This window comes from Ziziphus jujuba, chromosome 7 (genome assembly GCF_031755915.1).
Source record: "Ziziphus jujuba cultivar Dongzao chromosome 7, ASM3175591v1".
Taxonomy (NCBI): domain Eukaryota; kingdom Viridiplantae; phylum Streptophyta; class Magnoliopsida; order Rosales; family Rhamnaceae; genus Ziziphus; species Ziziphus jujuba.
The window spans coordinates 11,145,732-11,164,459 of NC_083385.1; the positions used below are offsets into that span (position 1 = coordinate 11,145,732).

Below are 18,728 nucleotides of genomic sequence, written 5' to 3' on the forward strand. Positions count from 1 at the left end.
CAGCAGATCTGAAAACTGGTCAAGAAGCAAATATCCAATTATTACCTATAAATACTAGACCGTACTTAAACATGGATAATCAATTCCAAGCAGCCAAAGCTTACCAAATATAATTATCTAAATTTAATTGAAGGTCAATTTCACTAGCTACCAGGTCAAAATCAAGAGCAAAACGCACGCATTTTAAAATCACTGAGCGGAGCCACTGATATGATCAAAATTGAAGAAGATAACCAAAAAGAGGCATGTAAGCAGGAAAAAAATTATAAAAAAAAGTTGAAAAAAAAAAAGCAAAATTTGGGATTTGCATGTATTCAATTTGGAGAAAGTAAATGGTTAATTGCAAGGACTTGGAATTGATATAAGTACTTATTTGCAACACTTAACAAAAAGCAGTACTGAAATTCAGTGTTAAACCACAGAAACTTCTTCTTCTCAAATCACTGGTAATTAAGCACAAAATGCTAAGTAGATGGGCAAAGTTAAAGCAAAATGGCTAAGGAAAACAGAAATCAATCAAAAAGTTAATAGTAAATTACATACCAATATTGTCATCCACGACTTTTTCTTTCCCCTTTAACATCCTTCGGTGATTCCGATACTTGGCAAAGATTTTTTTTTTTTCCTGTGAAAAGCAAAGAAAAACATTTGAGAAACAAAACTGAAAAACATCAAGAAATTAAGTGAACTGAATAGGGGAAAAAATAAAAAAATAAACAAGAAACTTACTCTAACAAACTTGACTAGATGATGGATGAGTGAAGAATAATTTTGTAACCGATATTGATAAGAATGGGATTGAATATAAATAAAAACAGATAATGATATTTCGATGCATGCAAAATAATATCTAACAAGTTTTGACACGTGCATATTAATATCGTCGATACGTTCATAAATATAAATTATCTTTGTTACAGAAAAATTAATTTGAAATTGGAGGGTTTAGATTTTTATCTGACTAAGCACATGGATTTAAAGGTTACATTTTTATCAAGCATTTAAGTTCAAACCCTACAGATGGTAGAAGACAATTAATTATTACTTTTGTGGAGCAATTTTAAAAAAGATTTAAGCCATTGGTATCAAAAATTTGTCTCTCAAGCAAATTATGTATACTTTACACTTGACGAAATTAAAGTTGGTATCATCAGCAAATACTTTGCGATTTTTAATTCGAAAGTAATTTTAGTACATTTTGTTTCACACATAGCTTTGGTAACATATTTAAATGACACTTATAATATTAATTAGTAGTGCTAGTTTAGTCCTCAGGGAAGTACAAAAATCCTATATCTTGCAAATTGTTTGATCATCTATTGAAAATCCAGAAAGCAAGTTTTTGGATTTGGCTTTTCGTACCATGGTTTGAAACATCATATTCATTTTTATTTATTTTCATTACTATAAATAAATTCCGATGCTATTAAAAAAAAATCATTATGTATATATACAGAATAAGGATATATAAACTTGTCGTGCAAGGGAGGGTATAAATTTTGGATATGATAGTTGCAAAAATAAGAGAAAAGTAGATAGACCAGGTTGCTTACACAACAAAATGGAAGAAGTTTCAAGGGATTGGTTGTCTTTTAATTTTTAAAGGTGTTTAATCTATTTTATTGCTAAGATATCCAGAGCATCTTGTAGAAATTAAATAAAAAAATAACTTTAACGCCTATCCACTAAACTCTTGAAAGCACTTTTCAATCTCATATTCTCTCCATATCACGAAATATTATAAATGTTTTATGAACAATTTGGAAATTATTTGCATTGTCTCAATCAAGTGAAGTAACATATTATATACTATATATTTATGCAATAAAAAAGTCTTTTATTTCAAGCTTTGCTCTGGAATCAATTTTATCCGTTAAGGAAATGATCCAAATAAACCCATCTAAAACGACTTAAAAGACTAATATATTAATATTAGTATATATCAAACTTATTTTCCACAATATTCAACTTCTTACTGAGGACACATGATAATTTATATAACAATTAGAATAAATAATTTTTACAAAGACAATTTAATGGCGATATGCACTCTTTCTATGTGTGAGAATCTGAGTTAAAATCACTCAATAATCAAAGAAAAAAAAAAGAAAAGGAAATAAATAAGATAAACAACCGTCTGTTGTATATATGGACATAATCTTTTTTTATTACTGATCAATTGTTGGTGATTTTAACTTGTTTGAAATTATATTGATTCTAACTTAATCCCTATATCAGTTTAAAATCAATGTCCATATTTTATTTTTCTCCAATTATCTAATAAAAATAACATTATAAGTATCCTCTAATCTACCAATATGTTTATAAAAAATACACATATCACCATTTGATTAAATAGTATATTAATATAACCTAAGAATAAATAAATAAATTTCAATTATCTAATAAAAATAATGCTATAGATATCATCTAATCTATCAATATATTTATCAAAAGTATATGTATTATAGTTAACATATTAATATAACATATAAATTAATAAATAAATATTTAAAAAAATAAATATTATTAAATATGATATATATATATATTATATTTTTATTCTAATTTATAATGTATTAAATCACCTATCATGCTAATATGTTTAAAGAGAGCAATATGTTTTCATACTTTTAGAAAACGTAAAACTTTTGTTTAAAATTGATTTTTTCCTTTATTTACTAACCAATTCATATAAATTAACAATGAAAATCCGAATATATTGAGTTAATTTATACCCTTAATTACCGTGCGCATATAAGACATTATGTGTCTCAAATAAAAATTACTTTAATTTTCATTTAATTGTACAAATAAATTAAAGTATTCTTGATTTTTTTTAGTTTTGTAATTCTTTTAATGTTGGAAATATTTTACATATCGAATTAGGATAAAGTTGTATTAGTGATATATATATATATATATATATATATATATATGTATGGAATTAGATTTAATTTTAAATTTCAACTTTAATTGAAAGAGAAAATTTTCACGTTTGAGTCTCACAGTATATGTATCGGATTCAATTTTAAATTTCATGATCCAATTCAAAAATTGAAATAAAAAATTATAATATTAATATCTATATATTTATATTTTTTTAATAATTATTTATAAATATTGCCGCACCATTAAAAGGTATATCATCATACATCATGTCATCTTTAACACTCTCTTTTTGTATGTAAATCCAAATTCTTTTCTTTAGATAAGTTGATCCTGAATAGATTTTCCAGACAAAAAATAATAATACATTAACAACACATTAAGGTATCAAATGTTAAAAGAGTGCTCAAAAAATTTAAAATTGTATATGTATATAATAAAATCCACCACAAAGAAAAGGTATACATATGATAAAAAAAAAAATATATATATATATATATAGAATATATAATATATTTTGTACAAGTTAAAAGAAAAAAAAGAAAAAGAAAAAGAAAAAGAAAAAGAAAAATTCCGCTTGCGATGGATAAGTTGACAATGACCAAGATAGTCCGGTTGAAACTCGTCTTTTTTCCAATTTATCAAGAAAAATAGAAAAATTGGAAACGGTTACATTGCATTGTGCGTGAAAACTTGCTAAAGCCTAACACGGCACCGCCCGCCAGATAGAAATCAAGAGTAGGTACGGATTTCGAAGCCAAATACGAGGTGAAGCAGAAGCTGCTACGCGGTAAATTAATAATTCAATTATCTCAAAGTAATGATTAATTTAATAATAACAATAAAATATAATTGGTGCCGAGGACTTTGCCTTTTCTCTTTTCACTGTAACGATAAACGAGAAACTGGTGAAAGCAATCAACTTTTTCTTCGTTTCCATAGTTGTCCTTTCCTTCTTTCTTTCCCTTCTCTCGTTCGTTTCCCGTGTCCAGTCTCTTTTCTGCTCTGCCAAGCCCTGGAGAGAGGACCAGAAAATGGTATCGGACTCGGAGCTAATCGAGAGGCTCCGAGAATTTCTTCGGAATTCAGACCTCAACACGACGACCACCGCCATCGTCCGCCGGAAACTCCAGGAGGATTTCGGTGTGGATTTGTCTGATAAGAAGGCGTTCATTAGGGAACAGGTTGACTTATTCCTCCAAAGCGAGCTCGACAGAACCGAGCAAGAACAAGAACCTGAAGAAGAAGAAGAAGAAGAAGAAGGGGATAATCGGAGTTTGAATGGTAAATCTGAAGAAAGCGACGGTTATGATTTGAAGAAGGAAGATGAGGAGGAAGACGACGGCGGCGATGAATATGGAGAAGATGCTGAAGTTGTAGAATTTAGAAATACAAAGCGTAAAAAACGGTCAGTTAAATTACAACGAAAAGCTATTGATTTTCATTCATTCATCCATTGAAACTTCGATTTGCATATGTGTTTATCAATTGACTATTTTCATTATTCATGTATTTTTTTTTCTTTTTCTTTTTAAATGTCTTAGGAGAGAGGTTTTTTTTTTTTTTTTTTTTTTTTTAAATAATTCACCACATTTACAAACTATCTAAAACTATTTTGATTCGAACTCGTACTTTTACTCTTATAAACACAAATAAAGATGCTCTACTGTTTAGAGCTACCTGCTTCGTCGTATTAGGAGAGAGGTTATGCGAATTTTATGCAACCGTGAGCGAGAAAAAAAAAAAGGGTCCAAAAAATGTGACCGTTAATATTTTTCTATGCCCTTGTTTTTTTAAAAAATAAAATAAATATATGTCTAATTGTTGTCCCTAAAGATTAAATCGCTCTGTGATTGAAATTTTATTCTTTGCATATGAATTTTCTTTTCATTTTAATATTTGGAAGAAAATGTAACAAAATCAGATTAGATGCCTTTACTTATGGAAATTAGGGCTACCTTTTAGACTTGCACGAGCGTGGTTTGAAAGTTAGATGTACGATAACTTGCCCACTGAGTTTTCTTAAAGAGAAGTTATTTTTATATTTTTTGGGCTTAAATTTCTTAAAGAGAAGTTTTGTCTACGACTTTATGTTCTTATTATCTGCTTTCTTTCTAACATGGTTTGTGTATGATTAATTTATTAGTATAATTAATAATTTTTGTGTTTTCATTGATGATGAAGATTGGGGAAGAGATTTGAGTAGTGTGCACTGAGAAAAGCTATTTTAATCTGAACAGGTCTCAATTAATCCAGTGTGTGTCATTGCTGTGGAACGCATCGCCACCAGATAATCATTTTCTTAAAATTAATACAGATTCAAACCTTTATTGATTATTTCTAAATGTTAATCTATTTTCCAATTCCCCTTCCATTGCCCTCTCAGTCTCTCCCTAAGAAAAGAGTTTTAATTTAGCATATCTTTTTGGGCAAAATATCAACCAAATCATTTTAGAGCATCAATATTAACTCTTTTACGTACCTCTTAATTTTCTGTCCACATCCAATAATTCATTTTTTTTGTTGCAAGTTTTGTAGTTCTGCTATATATAGCTTACCAGCACTTGAAGTTTCTTCGAAACTCAAAGTAGGACCAAACTTAGTTTTCCAAATTTAAAGTTTTTTGCTCTTTTTTTTTTTTTTTTTTTTTTTCCCTCCCAACATACCTGTATATATATTATCATATACTAAAGAAGAAAATGATTTGTAGCCAGTAAACTTAATTTTGTGTGCAGTTTCCTTGGGGGGCTCAATAGAATGATATATAATTTTAATTTTCTTGTTTCATGATGAAAATGGGCTGGTAATAAATTTACCCACAAAAAAAAAAAAAAAAAAATTTAATTTTCTCGTTTCATTATGAAAATGGGCTGGTAATAAATTTACCCAAAAAAAAAAAGGAAAAAAGAGAAGGTTGATAATGATAAGGTTGATAATGATATTACAGAATCTTCCTTTGACATGAAGACGTGAAGATTTGATACTCAGGAAGTCAGTTGGCAGGCAATATTATTTCCAGAAATTTGCTTCAGATGACTTCTAAAGTGATTTTAACAGCCTATTTTTCTCATATGCTTCCAAATGGGCATAATGGTCATGGTCAAATGTTAACATTCTTTTAGCTGATATTATATGTGTTTGTGTTGTGGTGGTTTAATATCAATAGTTGGGTCCATTTCCGACCAACATGAGTTTTTGAAATGATGGTAACCTAACACCTTTCAATCTACAAACTATCACTAAACACTAACATAGCTTCAAAGGAAAAACATTCTCTATTGCATGAATTGATTGATGTTGAAACTTTGTCTGTACTAGCACATGTAGAAGAATTTGGATGCACCCACTAATATGTTAAGAGTTCATGTAGAAGACATCTTCCTTAAAATTGGATCCAAATGCCTTTTGTACCATCTAAGCAAATTGTTACTGCCTCTATATCTATTACTTTTGTTGGATTAATTTTGAGAGAGGAAAAAACTAATCAAAGAATCAAAACCTTGTCTTGTATGTATTTGAATATAGTATTCGCATTATTGTCTCCTAGTTCTGTAGCACATGGCCTTGGCTCATGTTGTGGGGTTGCCTCCAGTGGTTTTGGAGAAGGTCCTAGATATCTTCATTCATTCTTACATGCATAATAATGACTTGAGAGTGAAAGAGAGATGCTTTGCATGCATGGTGTAAGAGGTCAGAAGGATGCAGGATCAATGATCAATCTTGATTATATATTGCTTCATCTTAAAACTCAGGACAAACAAGCTAAGTAACGAGGTAAAGAAAAGAGGAAGTGGTTTTAGCAAATTATGTAGCCTTTCTCCACAACTTCAAGAATTCATCGGAGTGTCTGAAATGGCCAGAACTGAGGTACATCTGATAAGTTGTGGAGATGTTGCATTTCAGTTGTATTTTAACCTGCTGTTAAGGAATTGTCACTGGTTTAATTTATCTATTCTTTTATTTGTTTGTAGGTTGTGAAGCAAATGTGGGCATATATTAGAGAGAAAAATTTGCAAGACCCAAGTAATAAGCGGATTATACTTTGTGATGAGCCACTGCGTGCTCTTTTTGGTGTTGATTCCATTGACATGTTCCAAATGAATAAGGCCCTGTCAAAGCATATTTGGTCTTTGAACTCTGACGGGGGTATGCTTACACTTTGTTTACTAGTTATAAGGGTGTACTAATGCTCTTCACTTAATTCACGAGTAAAATATATAATTAGTTATGATACTTGAATTGTTGATGAGCCTGATATGTTATGTTGCATTATAAAGATAAAAGGAACATTTCTTATTTTTTACTTTATTGTATTATAAAATATCATGAGCAACGGCATTCTAACCTTCATTATTTGATGGAATAGAGTTTGAACAATTATTAATGTCATAGTCAATATGATACTCTGTGTTATTTACTGATTCAAACATCTTCGTTCCATTATAACAACTTTGTGTTAAATTCCGAACCTTAATGCTTTTGTTTGTATTGATATAGTTGGTTCAGATAATTCAACACCAAAGAAAAAGCAACGGAAGCAAGACAGAGAAGGTAGGACGATAAGGTTCTGCTCCTACATGATGTTGTTAGGAAATTGTTTTAGATTTTGGACTATACCAATGGATCGTACAAATTCTGACATGTTTTTCCTGTTTCGCCTTAAACTCATTCCTCTTATGTTATTTCATATCTATTCTGCTTTCCCATTTTGTTTTGACACCCTGTTTAAAAAGTTATTTCGTCTGCTCCTTTTTTCAAAATTCATTTTCATAAATATCTAGAGGATTTTTGGCAGCGTACTTCAATCAGGCATATTATCCCCTTTTATTTCAGTTAGCCTATTTTAGCTTTGTTACAGGTTTATAAACATTCTTATACAAACCTAATCTTGATCTCCAATTTAGAGCCAGATGAACCAAAAAGTAAGGAAAAGCGACAAAAGGGAGGGAAATCAGGTTTTCTTGCTCCTCTTCAACTTTCAGGTGCTCTAGTAAAGTTTCTTGGAACTGGAGAAAGTGAATTATCAAGAGCTGATGTTGTAAAGAGAATGTGGGATTACATAAAACAAAATAACCTCCAGGTATGGGTTTCTTACTCGTGAAGTATATTTTAGAATCCTTTACCCTAAACTTCTGTATGTTGTTTAAGTAATTCTAGCAATTTTGTAAAGCTTGGCTCTCTCTCTCTCTCTCTCTCTGTTTTATTTTTCTCTAAGCTTTGATGAAAATCTTGTCTGAAACTCTTATCTTGCTTCTGAAAAAAGGATCCATCTGACAAGAGGCGAATACTATGTGATGAGAAGCTGAAAGAACTTTTTGATGTTGATTCCTTCAATGGCTTTACCGTTTCAAAGTTCTTGTCTGCTCATTTCATAAAGACTGGCCAGTGAGCTGCTTCTATATTGTTATCTCCAAGCCTAAGAAAAGTGTAACCTTTGCTTTCTGAGTTCAATTAGTATATAACTGTTTCAATGCCAACAAGGCAAACTGAATATCTGTAAAAAGAAAAACAATATGTAGATTAATCAATTTCCAAGGAACGTCATTTTTACAACTTGTTTCAACAGCTGAAATTGCTAAAAGTTTGCTTTTCAACCTTTTACATATTTCTGAAAATTGTGAATGTCAACCGATGGATATTTGGTCCAAAACCTCACTCATGATAAAAATGTAAAAATACGCAATAGCCATATTCAGTTAAACATAAAAAGAATACATGGTAGAGAAAAAAAGAATACATGGTAGAGAAAAAAAGCAGTTATCTTTCAAATAGTAGATTAGAATAAGTTTTAACTTCTAAGGTTGAAGTAAGACCTTGGCTGAGTCCTTCAGAAGGTGGCTTAGCAAGGAAGGTGAGGCTAGTAAGCCCAGTTTTGATTTTTTAGCTCTTCTTTTGGTGAGAAAGAGATCAATACCCATAGTTATTGCAGCAAAATGCAAAGCAAACCATCAAACTTTGTCCAAAAGTGGAGACGGGTTGTAAATTGTGTAAAAATGATTAATTAATTTTGAAAACCAAATTGGGAAAACTGTACATGAGCCGTCTTAGCTCAGCCGGTAGAGCGCATGGCTTTTAACCATGTGGTCGTGGGTTCGATTCCCACAGACGGCGGTTTAGTTAAAATCAATTATTTTTTGTAAATTGCTGCATTTTTTCCTTATAAAAATCTTTTTTGACTTTTCTGAGAACAAACAAAAATATGAAAACAGATATAAATATACAAATAGCAGTGGGAAACAAGCAGATCTACCTCGACAAGGAGAGGAGCGAAATACTTTGTATAATAGCATTACCATCTTACTTTTATTCTTCCAAGTGTAAGCACCAAAACAATTACGCGGCTGATAGGTCAATTCAGTGTGTGTTTCGTCTTTGTCTTATTTGATGGGTTACTCATTAATTGCGTTTTGTCCCTGTCAAAATCAAAAATCACAAATTAAAAATAATAATAATAATAATAATAAAAATATTCCATTGCCGGGAATCGAACCCGGGTCTCCTGGGTGAAAGCCAGATATCCTAACCGCTGGACGACAATGGAATTGATGGTTGAATTTTACATAGGTTTTAGTTAATTGTTTTTTAAAAAAGCTAAATGCTAATGTCATCACTATCAACGGGCATTTCCATCCATTTATTTATATACAGCACATGATATCCACCATTAAATGTGTAAGTGACACATTACAGGATGCCTTTGCACCATGTAGTTACTTGATCCCACTGCATCAATGTTCTCCACCAGTTTTATCTCTTTTTTCTCTTGTTATTCTATTTTCTTTTGACATTTTGGGTGTTGCTTTTTTTTCACTTTACCGATATGCTGAGCGATAAAGATTAAACTTTTTGAAAAATAAAACATTAATATTTACTCAGGACCATTTTTTTTTTTTTTAATTTGCTGGTACTCAAACCAAAAAGCCTAATTGAGTGAATGGATATTATTTTTCTGTATTAGATTCCCTCAGCAAGTTTGATAACGACGGCCTCCCTTAATACCATAGGCATGCAGTTATGGAGATATGTGGAAGGAATTTAGTTGACAGAGATATGGTTCGGATTTGGAATTAACCCAAAAAAAAAAAAAAAAAAAAAATTAGTTGTACAGAAAGCTTCAAAATTAAGAATTCCGGATCTTCAAAGATTCACAGCTTTTAATCCCCAAAAATGTTCATTCATCTCAGCCTCTCACATTCTTTTTAATATCTTTTTGGCAGTAGAATCTTATGCTCTAGCTATTTGGTACTTTTATAGGCACGGATTCCTAACAATATGCTCCGTTGGCTGGATAAAATTTGAACTTAGCTCCATTTCAAACATTTTTCAGTTTGTTCTCTATCGCTCCAAAAAGTACCTAAAAGATTCTAAAAGTTATGTCCAATCGTATTATGAAAAAGACTCAAATAACAAAAAAGTGGAAGAGACAGTTCGATAACCAAAATTTATCATGTTTAAATATATTCAGAAAGCATCTTACTCTGATTAAAATTAAATTCCATATGCTATAAAAATCTATTAACCAATAGGTGTAGGGTCCATATTCCATGAATCTAAATCCCCTAAAAAATGAGAATATGTTCCTTTTGCATCAACAACTAAATTCAATTAGACAGAGAAAACGTGCTTAAAAAGTTGGCTTATGATTATTTAGCCGGCCGTTGTTTTTTCAAGAGAACCCATCCTCAATTAGAAAATGAGAATCATCCAACTTGGCTATGATTGGGCATGCATGGCAATCGAATTAGGAGATGGATAAGTTTGAGACCCCCCCACAACAATTTGACTAATGTTGGTTTCCAGCCTAGCTACAACCTAACCCGTACCAGAGAATGATCCTACATCATCATCATCATCATATATGCATATATAAATCTAAACCATTTCAATGAACCCTTTATTTGTTTTATATTTTTTATTTTACAAAACTAACCTTTAGAAATAAAAGCATTTTTTAAAGGAATCTTTAATAAAGAGCCTATTATTTATGATAAAGAATATATTTAAATATAAAAAGTAAAACTTTATAAAGTTCTCATAATAATGCTTTTTATATTATATATATATATATATATTTTCAATAAGCATTTATAGCTATTTTTGTTCCTCTCTCTTTTATTGAAATTCCCTCCCAATTATTAATAATTAAAAAAGGTTCAATAAAAACTGATAATTAAAATATGTTAGTGGCTTGAAACTTTGTTTAATATTAAATTGAATTGTATAATATCTAATATAAAGAATGAATTTGACTATTTATATCTAACGTATTAAATTTATTTTTGATTTTAAAATTCAAAATAAAAAGCATGGAGCATATTTTTAAGAACATCTCCAAAATATTTTTTAAAAGCTTCATTTTATTTATTTATTTAAAAAGTCATATTTGATTTTTATAACTTTAATAATCTCTCTTAATTAAAAAGCTAAAATAAAAAATTGAATTTAACTCTTTAAATGTAGAAAATTAAACTCGCTTTTATATATAAAGCATTTAATAAACTCATTTATGAATTTACAATTTTTTATGCATAATTTTAATTAATTTGTTAATTATAATTTTATATTTTAATTTTTTAAAATACTACTTTGAGAAAACAAAAGGGATAGAGAGAGAGTATAAATCATAATTGTTTAGGGGGGAAAATGCAAAATAAAGAGTTGCTACATATATTTGGAGTTGGACAAAAAATTACTTTTAATTCTTTAAAATATTTCAAAATGCTCTCTATTTTTTTATAATTCTGCTATTTAAAATAAATAATATTATTGGAAATCTTTTAAGAGTTTGGCTCTCAAAATAAAGAGCATAAATTAAATTATAGATTTTTTATGTTAATTTTTTAATATACAAAGTGGTTTTGACTTTCCAGTGAACATAAAGTTTTTTTTATTTTTTATTTTATTTTTTATAATAATACTATGATAAACATTATTAACCTATGTCCCATGAAAAAAAAAATAATCATATATATATATATATATATATATATATATATATATATATATATATTTACCAAAAATGTGTAAGTGATGTTGAAACTTGTACAATACCAAATAAAATAAAAATGATATAAAATACAAATAGAAAATTGATTTGTTTCTTAACATTTAGAGAGAGCTAAACAAATTCTATATGTTATAAAATCAAAATAAAAAATGGGTTGGAGATATTTTTTAAAAATTAACTTTTTAAAATAAATATATAAAATAAATAAAGAGTTAATTGAAGATACAATTATGCCAATGTTATAAATTTAATTCAATATAACACAAGTTCCTATATTACTGTTTAATATTTGAAAGTTAATTTAAAATAAAATAAAGAGAAAATATAAAAAAAAAAAATTATTTATAGATGAAAAAAGAATAAAGAATATTATTGAATGACATTTTAGAATTTCACTTTTCTTAAAAATTCTCTTTGTTATTGAAAATATGCACAAATATATATATATATATATATATACAATCCGTTTATGGTACGGACGGTTTTCATGCGGACCACAGTATCGATGACAGTTTTTTATAATACTGGTGACGATTTTCTAAAAAATCATCACTAATACTGCGGTTCTCATGCGGACCGTCCTCGCCATAGAATTTTTGTATATATATATATATATATATATGTATAGATGCTTCCCTTAAACGACCAAAGAAACCAATTAGTTAGTTTAGACATTAATTGAATTCTCTCAGTTTTGTTTATTACACTGGCAATATTATGGGAAATCGGCCACAAGTGACAAATCCAATAAACCCATTAAAGATAAGGCATATCCTGTTTTAGTTTTGTTCCATATAATTAGTTGCTTTGCAGAATCTCACATTGATTGGCTAGCTATTAGCTAGAGCCTAGATGCTTTTCTTTGTAGTTTTATAACTAAGAAATTTTTGACACATGAATTCTCTCGATTCGACACCAGGACTTGTATTCCTTATTCAGCAATGTTAATAGTACTACTTGGAATATAAATGCATGCCTTGAGTATCATATTCCTAGACAACATAAATCCTTATATCTATATATCCTAAACAAAACCCAAATTAAAATTATTGACAGAAATAGAATTGTGCATATGGAAATTAATATATGAGGCATTCCCATGGTAAGTAGATAGAATTTATATTAAAAAAAAAAATGTCATAGAAAAACAAACCCTTAATTCATTATTTATAAATACATTAAAAAATAAATAAATAAAAAGAGAAAAGGGAAAGAGTACAATGTAAATTGTTTGGATGTTTCAGAAACAATGGATGGTTGCAAATGGTTGTCATTTTGCAAGAGATGGCATCTTCTTCTTCTTATTCATTGTCCTTTTTAACGAAAATAAAACAAAAACCAACCGTAGCCCATCCCCAAGAATCCTTATCTCCAAGACTAACAAAGCTATTTCATTAACCCATCCCTGTGGTTTTTTTTTTTTTTTTCTCTCTCACATGCCGAAAATACCGGGATGCTCAAGGACACGTGTCCGTTTCATAGTGACAGAATCTTAGAACAGGAATCAAAACCGATGTGTTATGTATGTGCGCCATTTTCTTCTACAAAATTTATAAAAAAAAAAAAAAAATTCATGAAATTCTGGAAGACACGTAGGATTCTTTTTTCTTTTTTTTTTTTTTCCAACCGACGACAAAAAGCACCGAAGAATCTCACCGTTCCACCAATTTTCTCTCCGCGTGTCCGTACCTTGTTGGTTCCGACAACTGTTATTGATTTTTTCTTTTTGATTATTTACTGCGAGTTGTTTTTACTTTTTGCTCGAGGATATGAACATAGAGAGGCCCATGGTGGGGAGTGAGTGAGTGACAGAGAACTGACAGGAGAAGGAAAACTGTGGAAGTGTGAAAGAAACCGAATTGAAGCATTATTATCATCTTCTTCATCATTATCATGGTGATAGCTAAGCGGTCTAAAAAAGTTGCTTTGCCCTTAAGGAATCTTTCACATGACAAAAATACACATATATTACCATTTGCTACTTCACTTTTATATTATTGTTATTATTATTTTTTATCTTGACTATAATGCCACTGTCCATCTAATGGTTTTTTTTATTTTTATTTATATTTTTTAAGTAATGATAGATAAATATTTGGTTTCATTTAATTACATATGAGACTCCATATGTACATATTTACTTATGAGGGCTACTATTTATAAGCCATATCAAACCTTTAGATTATAGAAATGGGTCAATGTCAAAGATTGTTTCTAAAACAGATCAAGCTTCAATTTGTTATTAGTTTCTTTGGAAAGTTGTAATGTAAAATGTTTGACTCTCTCTCTCTCTCTCTCTCTAACAACAATTCTTGTAGATGTGTAGGTTTGCACCACCTCTTTAGAAGCTGTTGGTTTTAAAGATTCAACATGCATCATGACATTATTGACAAAACCAATGGGAATCATGAAACTCATTAGAGGGCAAAATGTCAAAAACATTACAGACAAAGACTTATGGTTAAAAAAAAAAAAAAAAAAAAAGGCAATTAATTGGAAGAAAGAAACAGAAATATATGGATTGACTAAATCTAAACCACCGTGTTCCCTCCCACTCCCTTCAAAGGAAACAGAAGGCCTTTTTCCCATTGTGGAATATTATTGCATGTCACTCCAGTAGATGTACATCAAGTTTACATTAACTTAGACCCTACTCCACAACAATTTATAACCTAATAATCACAAATATACTATAATTTAAAACAACGAATGCTATTTTCAAATGTAACATACATTTTTTACTTGATAACTAAGTTTATCGACAATGTAGGGGTATTTTGTTAAACTGTTACTATTTTTTATTCCAAGTTTGCAGAAACATCTTTCCGTATGATTTTTAAATTTATTAATTTTGTTAGTTCTTGAATTATACTTATATTTACATTTTGCTTTTAAAAATTTTTTTTTTTGACATTTGATCCCTAAAATTCAGTTTTTTGTGCATTTTTTGATCCTTTGAATTATTTTCATGTACTTTTAAACAGTTTTGAGGTATGCAATGCGTGTAGTGTAATATGAGGAATCTTGTGAAGTTATTTAATTTTGTAATTTTGTTATTTTTTTTATTTAACTTAAGGATCAAAATGCATGAAAAATTGAAATTTGTGGAGCAAAGTGTTAAAAAACAATTTAAGATCAAAATGCAATTACAGGCATAATTCAGACTAAGGGAGCTAATTATCCTAATTTGTATTGCATTTATTTACTCATTTTCTTATATGTACAGTCTAAATTAAATTGGTGTAATATATTTATATATATATATATATATATATATATTTTAAGCAAAAAGCAAGGGTAAATATGGAAAATGAGAAGAATAGTTTACACATCGTGATCCAACTTTAAAAGCAGTCCAAATATCACGCACTTTGACTAAGCGGTTCTATCCGGAGGGTAGCCTTTTTGAGGGCCAGAGGGTATCTTGGTAATTAGGACAAAGCGAAAAGATAAAAAGACATGGTTATCCATAATGACCAAACTACCCCTAATCAGTACAAATATATACGCGTAGGTCAACGACTGCGTCGCTTTTGGCCAGCGATTCCTTTAGCCCACCTAACGAAGAATCTTGAAGAAGCCAAAAAAAAAAAATAATAATAATAATAAAAATAATAATGCTTTTTTAAAATTTTTTTAAAAAAGGATAATTATTGAAATAAATAAATGAATAATAAAGTAAAAAAGACAGTAAAATATTTTATTAATTACAATTTTCGCCGCTCAAATACGGAAGCCAAGAATTACCTAATTGGACGACTCGCGGGTCGATGAAGAGTTCATTGGACCGAGTCGCCGAGGTGACCCAAAGACGCGACGACCCGAATGCGAGTAGCGAATCTTCTTGTCCTGAATCTCCCAATTTTCCTCATATGTATATAAAATGGGTGTCTCTGTTCCTTATCAGGCTTATCCGGGCAATGTTTGAGAACAAAGAAAGTGTTGGAAAATCTTGGAAAAGCTAAAGAGAAATTAAAAAAAAAAAAAAAAAAACATGGAACTGAGCTTGGATTCGAGTTCGGTGTTTATCCCAACTACCATTTCTGAGTTTATTTCGGAAATTTCAACCATCAGAGATATCTCTGAGAAATTATCAAAGCTCGATGATTTTGTGAAGAGACTCGAAGATGAAATGAAAAAGGTCGATGCTTTTAAGCGTGAGCTTCCTCTTTGCATCCTTCTCTTGAATGAAGGTGGGTTTTATTCTCTCTCTCTCTCTTTGATATTTTTGTGATCTCTCTGATTGATTTCTGACTTTTCCTCCTTTTTTTTTTATTTGATTTTTTCTTTTTTCATTGGGTGATTTTGCAGCTATCGAGAGATTGAAAGAGGAAGCAACGCAGTGTAAGGAATTGAAAAACGGACCAGTGGTTGAAGAATTCATACCATTGAAAGGAAATTCTGATGAAAATGGAAGGGCGGATTCGGGAGATGATTTCAGTGACAAGAGGAACTGGATGAGCTCTGCACAGCTATGGAGCACAAACATTGACTCCGATTACAAGAAACGAGAATGCTCAGTTTCAGAGCTCAAACTGGTAATTAATTAAACATCTTTTAAGTTTCCATTATCTTCGGTAAATTTTTATATATTTTTTCAATCAGATTTTAAATTTTCCTCTTATTTTCGTTATATCTTTTAAATTTCAGAGAAACGAAGAAGACGATCGGTCAGTGCCCGAGAACCCAATAGAACTTTCTTGCAATTACGGAAACAGGGGAGGGGCTTTTGTGCCATTCAAGGGAAAATCAAGTTGTGGTGGTCTACTGAGAAGTGGCCTGAAGGAAGATAAGGAGGTTTCTCAAGTCCCAAGCCTTTCTCTGATGCCACCAGTGGCCGCCGAACTGTGTGGTTCTCTCAATTCCAAATCCAATTCCAATTCAAAGACTAGCCATGGCTGCAGAGATGGTGGTGGTTCCAGTTCATCACTTTTGACAGATCAAATGAAAATACCCAGCAAAACACAGCACCAAACAGCACAGCAGCAGCAGCAGCAGCAACAACAGGCTTTCAGGAAACAGAGACGATGCTGGTCGCCGGAGCTTCATCGGCGTTTTATCGATGCGCTTCAACAGCTCGGCGGATCCCAAGGTAAAACAAAATATTGATTCCATAACTCAGATAATGAGATAAGTTGCAAGATTTTGGAAGAATTTGAAATTTGGAATTAGAATATCTTCTTTTGTCTTTTGAGAGTTGCAACTTTGGGAAATTATGGTAAAACCCAATACATAGGATCTCAAACTGCTTGTAGAAATTCCTGTAACAATCTTTGAAAAATAGCATAATACTAATTTAATTGAGTTATTGTTATCATAATCTTCCAAATACTCCAGTTGGGTTTTGTTCTAATAGTTTGATTCTCACACTTGGAGGTTAGATTCTCACACTTGGAGGAGCATTTAACTCAAATAGTATCATTCTGTCTTGCAGCAGCAACACCTAAACAGATTAGAGAACTTATGCAGGTTGAAGGCCTAACAAATGATGAAGTAAAAAGCCATTTGCAGGTAACTTTTTATTTTTATTTTTATTTTTTTTATCCATATAAAGCCTCTAGTTTCTTTTGGTTTCTTATCAGAATGTTCTTCTTTCTAAAGATCTGTGGTTTGGGCTGTGTCTGTGTGCAGAAATATAGACTTCATGTGCGAAAGCTACCGCCTTCATCGGCTGCCCAAGGAGGTAACCTATGGATGGCCCATGAACAAAGTCCAGACAACTCGAAGGCAAACATTTCACAGTCCGGTTCTCCACAAGGTCCCCTTGGTGCAGCTGGGTCTGCTAAAGGCCTATCTAGTAATGGATGTGACAGCATGGAAGCTGAAGAAGATGAAAAATCGGATGGCCATAGTTGGAAATGTGGTCTTCACAAAGCTGAACAAGATGTTTTATAGTTCAAATACAGCTACAGCTATCCCCATGAATTTTGCAGATTACAAAAGACATACATGGGGAAAAATAATATTTTCTTTATATCAAGAGCATAGTGTAATAAGGGATAATTGACAAAAGGACAAGGATTTGCGGTTGAACTTCTTTTTTGAGGCACTCACCATAGAGAAGGAGGTGATGGCTTTTATTTTATTTTTTCCAAAATCACATGCAAGTTTCTTCCTCTGCTTTGTTTTGCAGAGGTTTGCGTAATGACCCTTATCGATTGGATTTGTAGGAAAATGACATGACAGTGTTTATGTACTTGAAATTAATTCTTAGTGTTTTTAACTCTATCCTTGTATTATATGTGCTCTAATATCTTCAACTTTTTAAGGTTCAATATATAGATACATACACACATATATATATATATATATATATATATATATATATATCTCTATATTTTTTTTCCTTTCCTTTTGTCGAGTTTATGAACACTATAGTACTCGACAATAGGTTTGCCTAGCAATCATAAACTCAACAATTAGTTACATTACATTCACTGCAAATATGCAAATATGTTCATTATTTTTGCCTTGAATCAGTGTTCAAATCTTTTTCCCTGTTTATGCTTATCTTACTGGTGTTGTATGAAATGGACCTTGGTGGTGCAGAGCCAGTGTGCCAATCTGAAGAAGAATTCTCACCGATATGGTATCAACAGCTTGGTGCTTTATTCTAATATTCTTATCTTCCATTAATGGATGTTTAAGATGGCATGTGCTGGTTCTTTTCCTTGCAACAGAGGGGAGATAGATCGGTTACAGTTTTCTATAAATCTTCAAATATATTCCTTTTTATTATCTGAATTAATGGGTATAACAGACAGCATTAAATAAGATATACTTTAAACCCACTGAAACTTGTAATTTCGACCTATATGAATTTGATTAATTA

The 18,728-nt window shown here is 30.6% G+C and overlaps 2 protein-coding genes and 2 non-coding genes across 5 annotated transcripts; 3 read left to right on the top strand and 1 right to left on the bottom strand.

The window, feature by feature from the left end:
• The first annotated feature begins 3,590 nt into the window (after positions 1–3,590).
• Positions 3,591–8,452, top strand: LOC107424694 (upstream activation factor subunit spp27). 2 transcript variants are annotated; one of them, XM_048479779.2, is made up of 6 exons: positions 3,591–4,297; positions 6,642–6,756; positions 6,861–7,035; positions 7,387–7,440; positions 7,737–7,969; positions 8,153–8,452. In XM_048479779.2, the coding sequence occupies exons 1-6, from the start codon at positions 3,924–3,926 to the stop codon at positions 8,276–8,278; spliced, it is 1,077 nt and encodes a 358-aa protein (XP_048335736.2). In that variant the 5' UTR covers positions 3,591–3,923; the 3' UTR covers positions 8,279–8,452. The 2 variants fall into 2 exon arrangements, with proteins under 2 accessions (XP_048335736.2, XP_015890033.3); XM_016034547.4 differs by having other exon boundaries at positions 3,597–4,297; positions 7,794–7,969.
• Positions 8,453–8,927: 475 nt separating this feature from the next.
• On the top strand, positions 8,928–9,000 carry TRNAK-UUU (transfer RNA lysine (anticodon UUU)). Its single transcript has one exon. It is a non-coding gene; the product is annotated as a tRNA-Lys (tRNA).
• A 358-nt stretch (positions 9,001–9,358) lies between these two features.
• TRNAE-UUC (transfer RNA glutamic acid (anticodon UUC)) lies at positions 9,359–9,430 on the bottom strand. Its single transcript has one exon. It is a non-coding gene; the product is annotated as a tRNA-Glu (tRNA).
• A 6,238-nt stretch (positions 9,431–15,668) lies between these two features.
• Positions 15,669–18,135, top strand: LOC107424698 (transcription factor HHO5-like). The gene is made up of 5 exons (XM_016034552.4): positions 15,669–16,089; positions 16,208–16,434; positions 16,547–16,988; positions 17,331–17,407; positions 17,528–18,135. The coding sequence occupies exons 1-5, from the start codon at positions 15,891–15,893 to the stop codon at positions 17,789–17,791; spliced, it is 1,209 nt and encodes a 402-aa protein (XP_015890038.2). The 5' UTR covers positions 15,669–15,890; the 3' UTR covers positions 17,792–18,135.
• Positions 18,136–18,728: the final 593 nt, after the last annotated feature.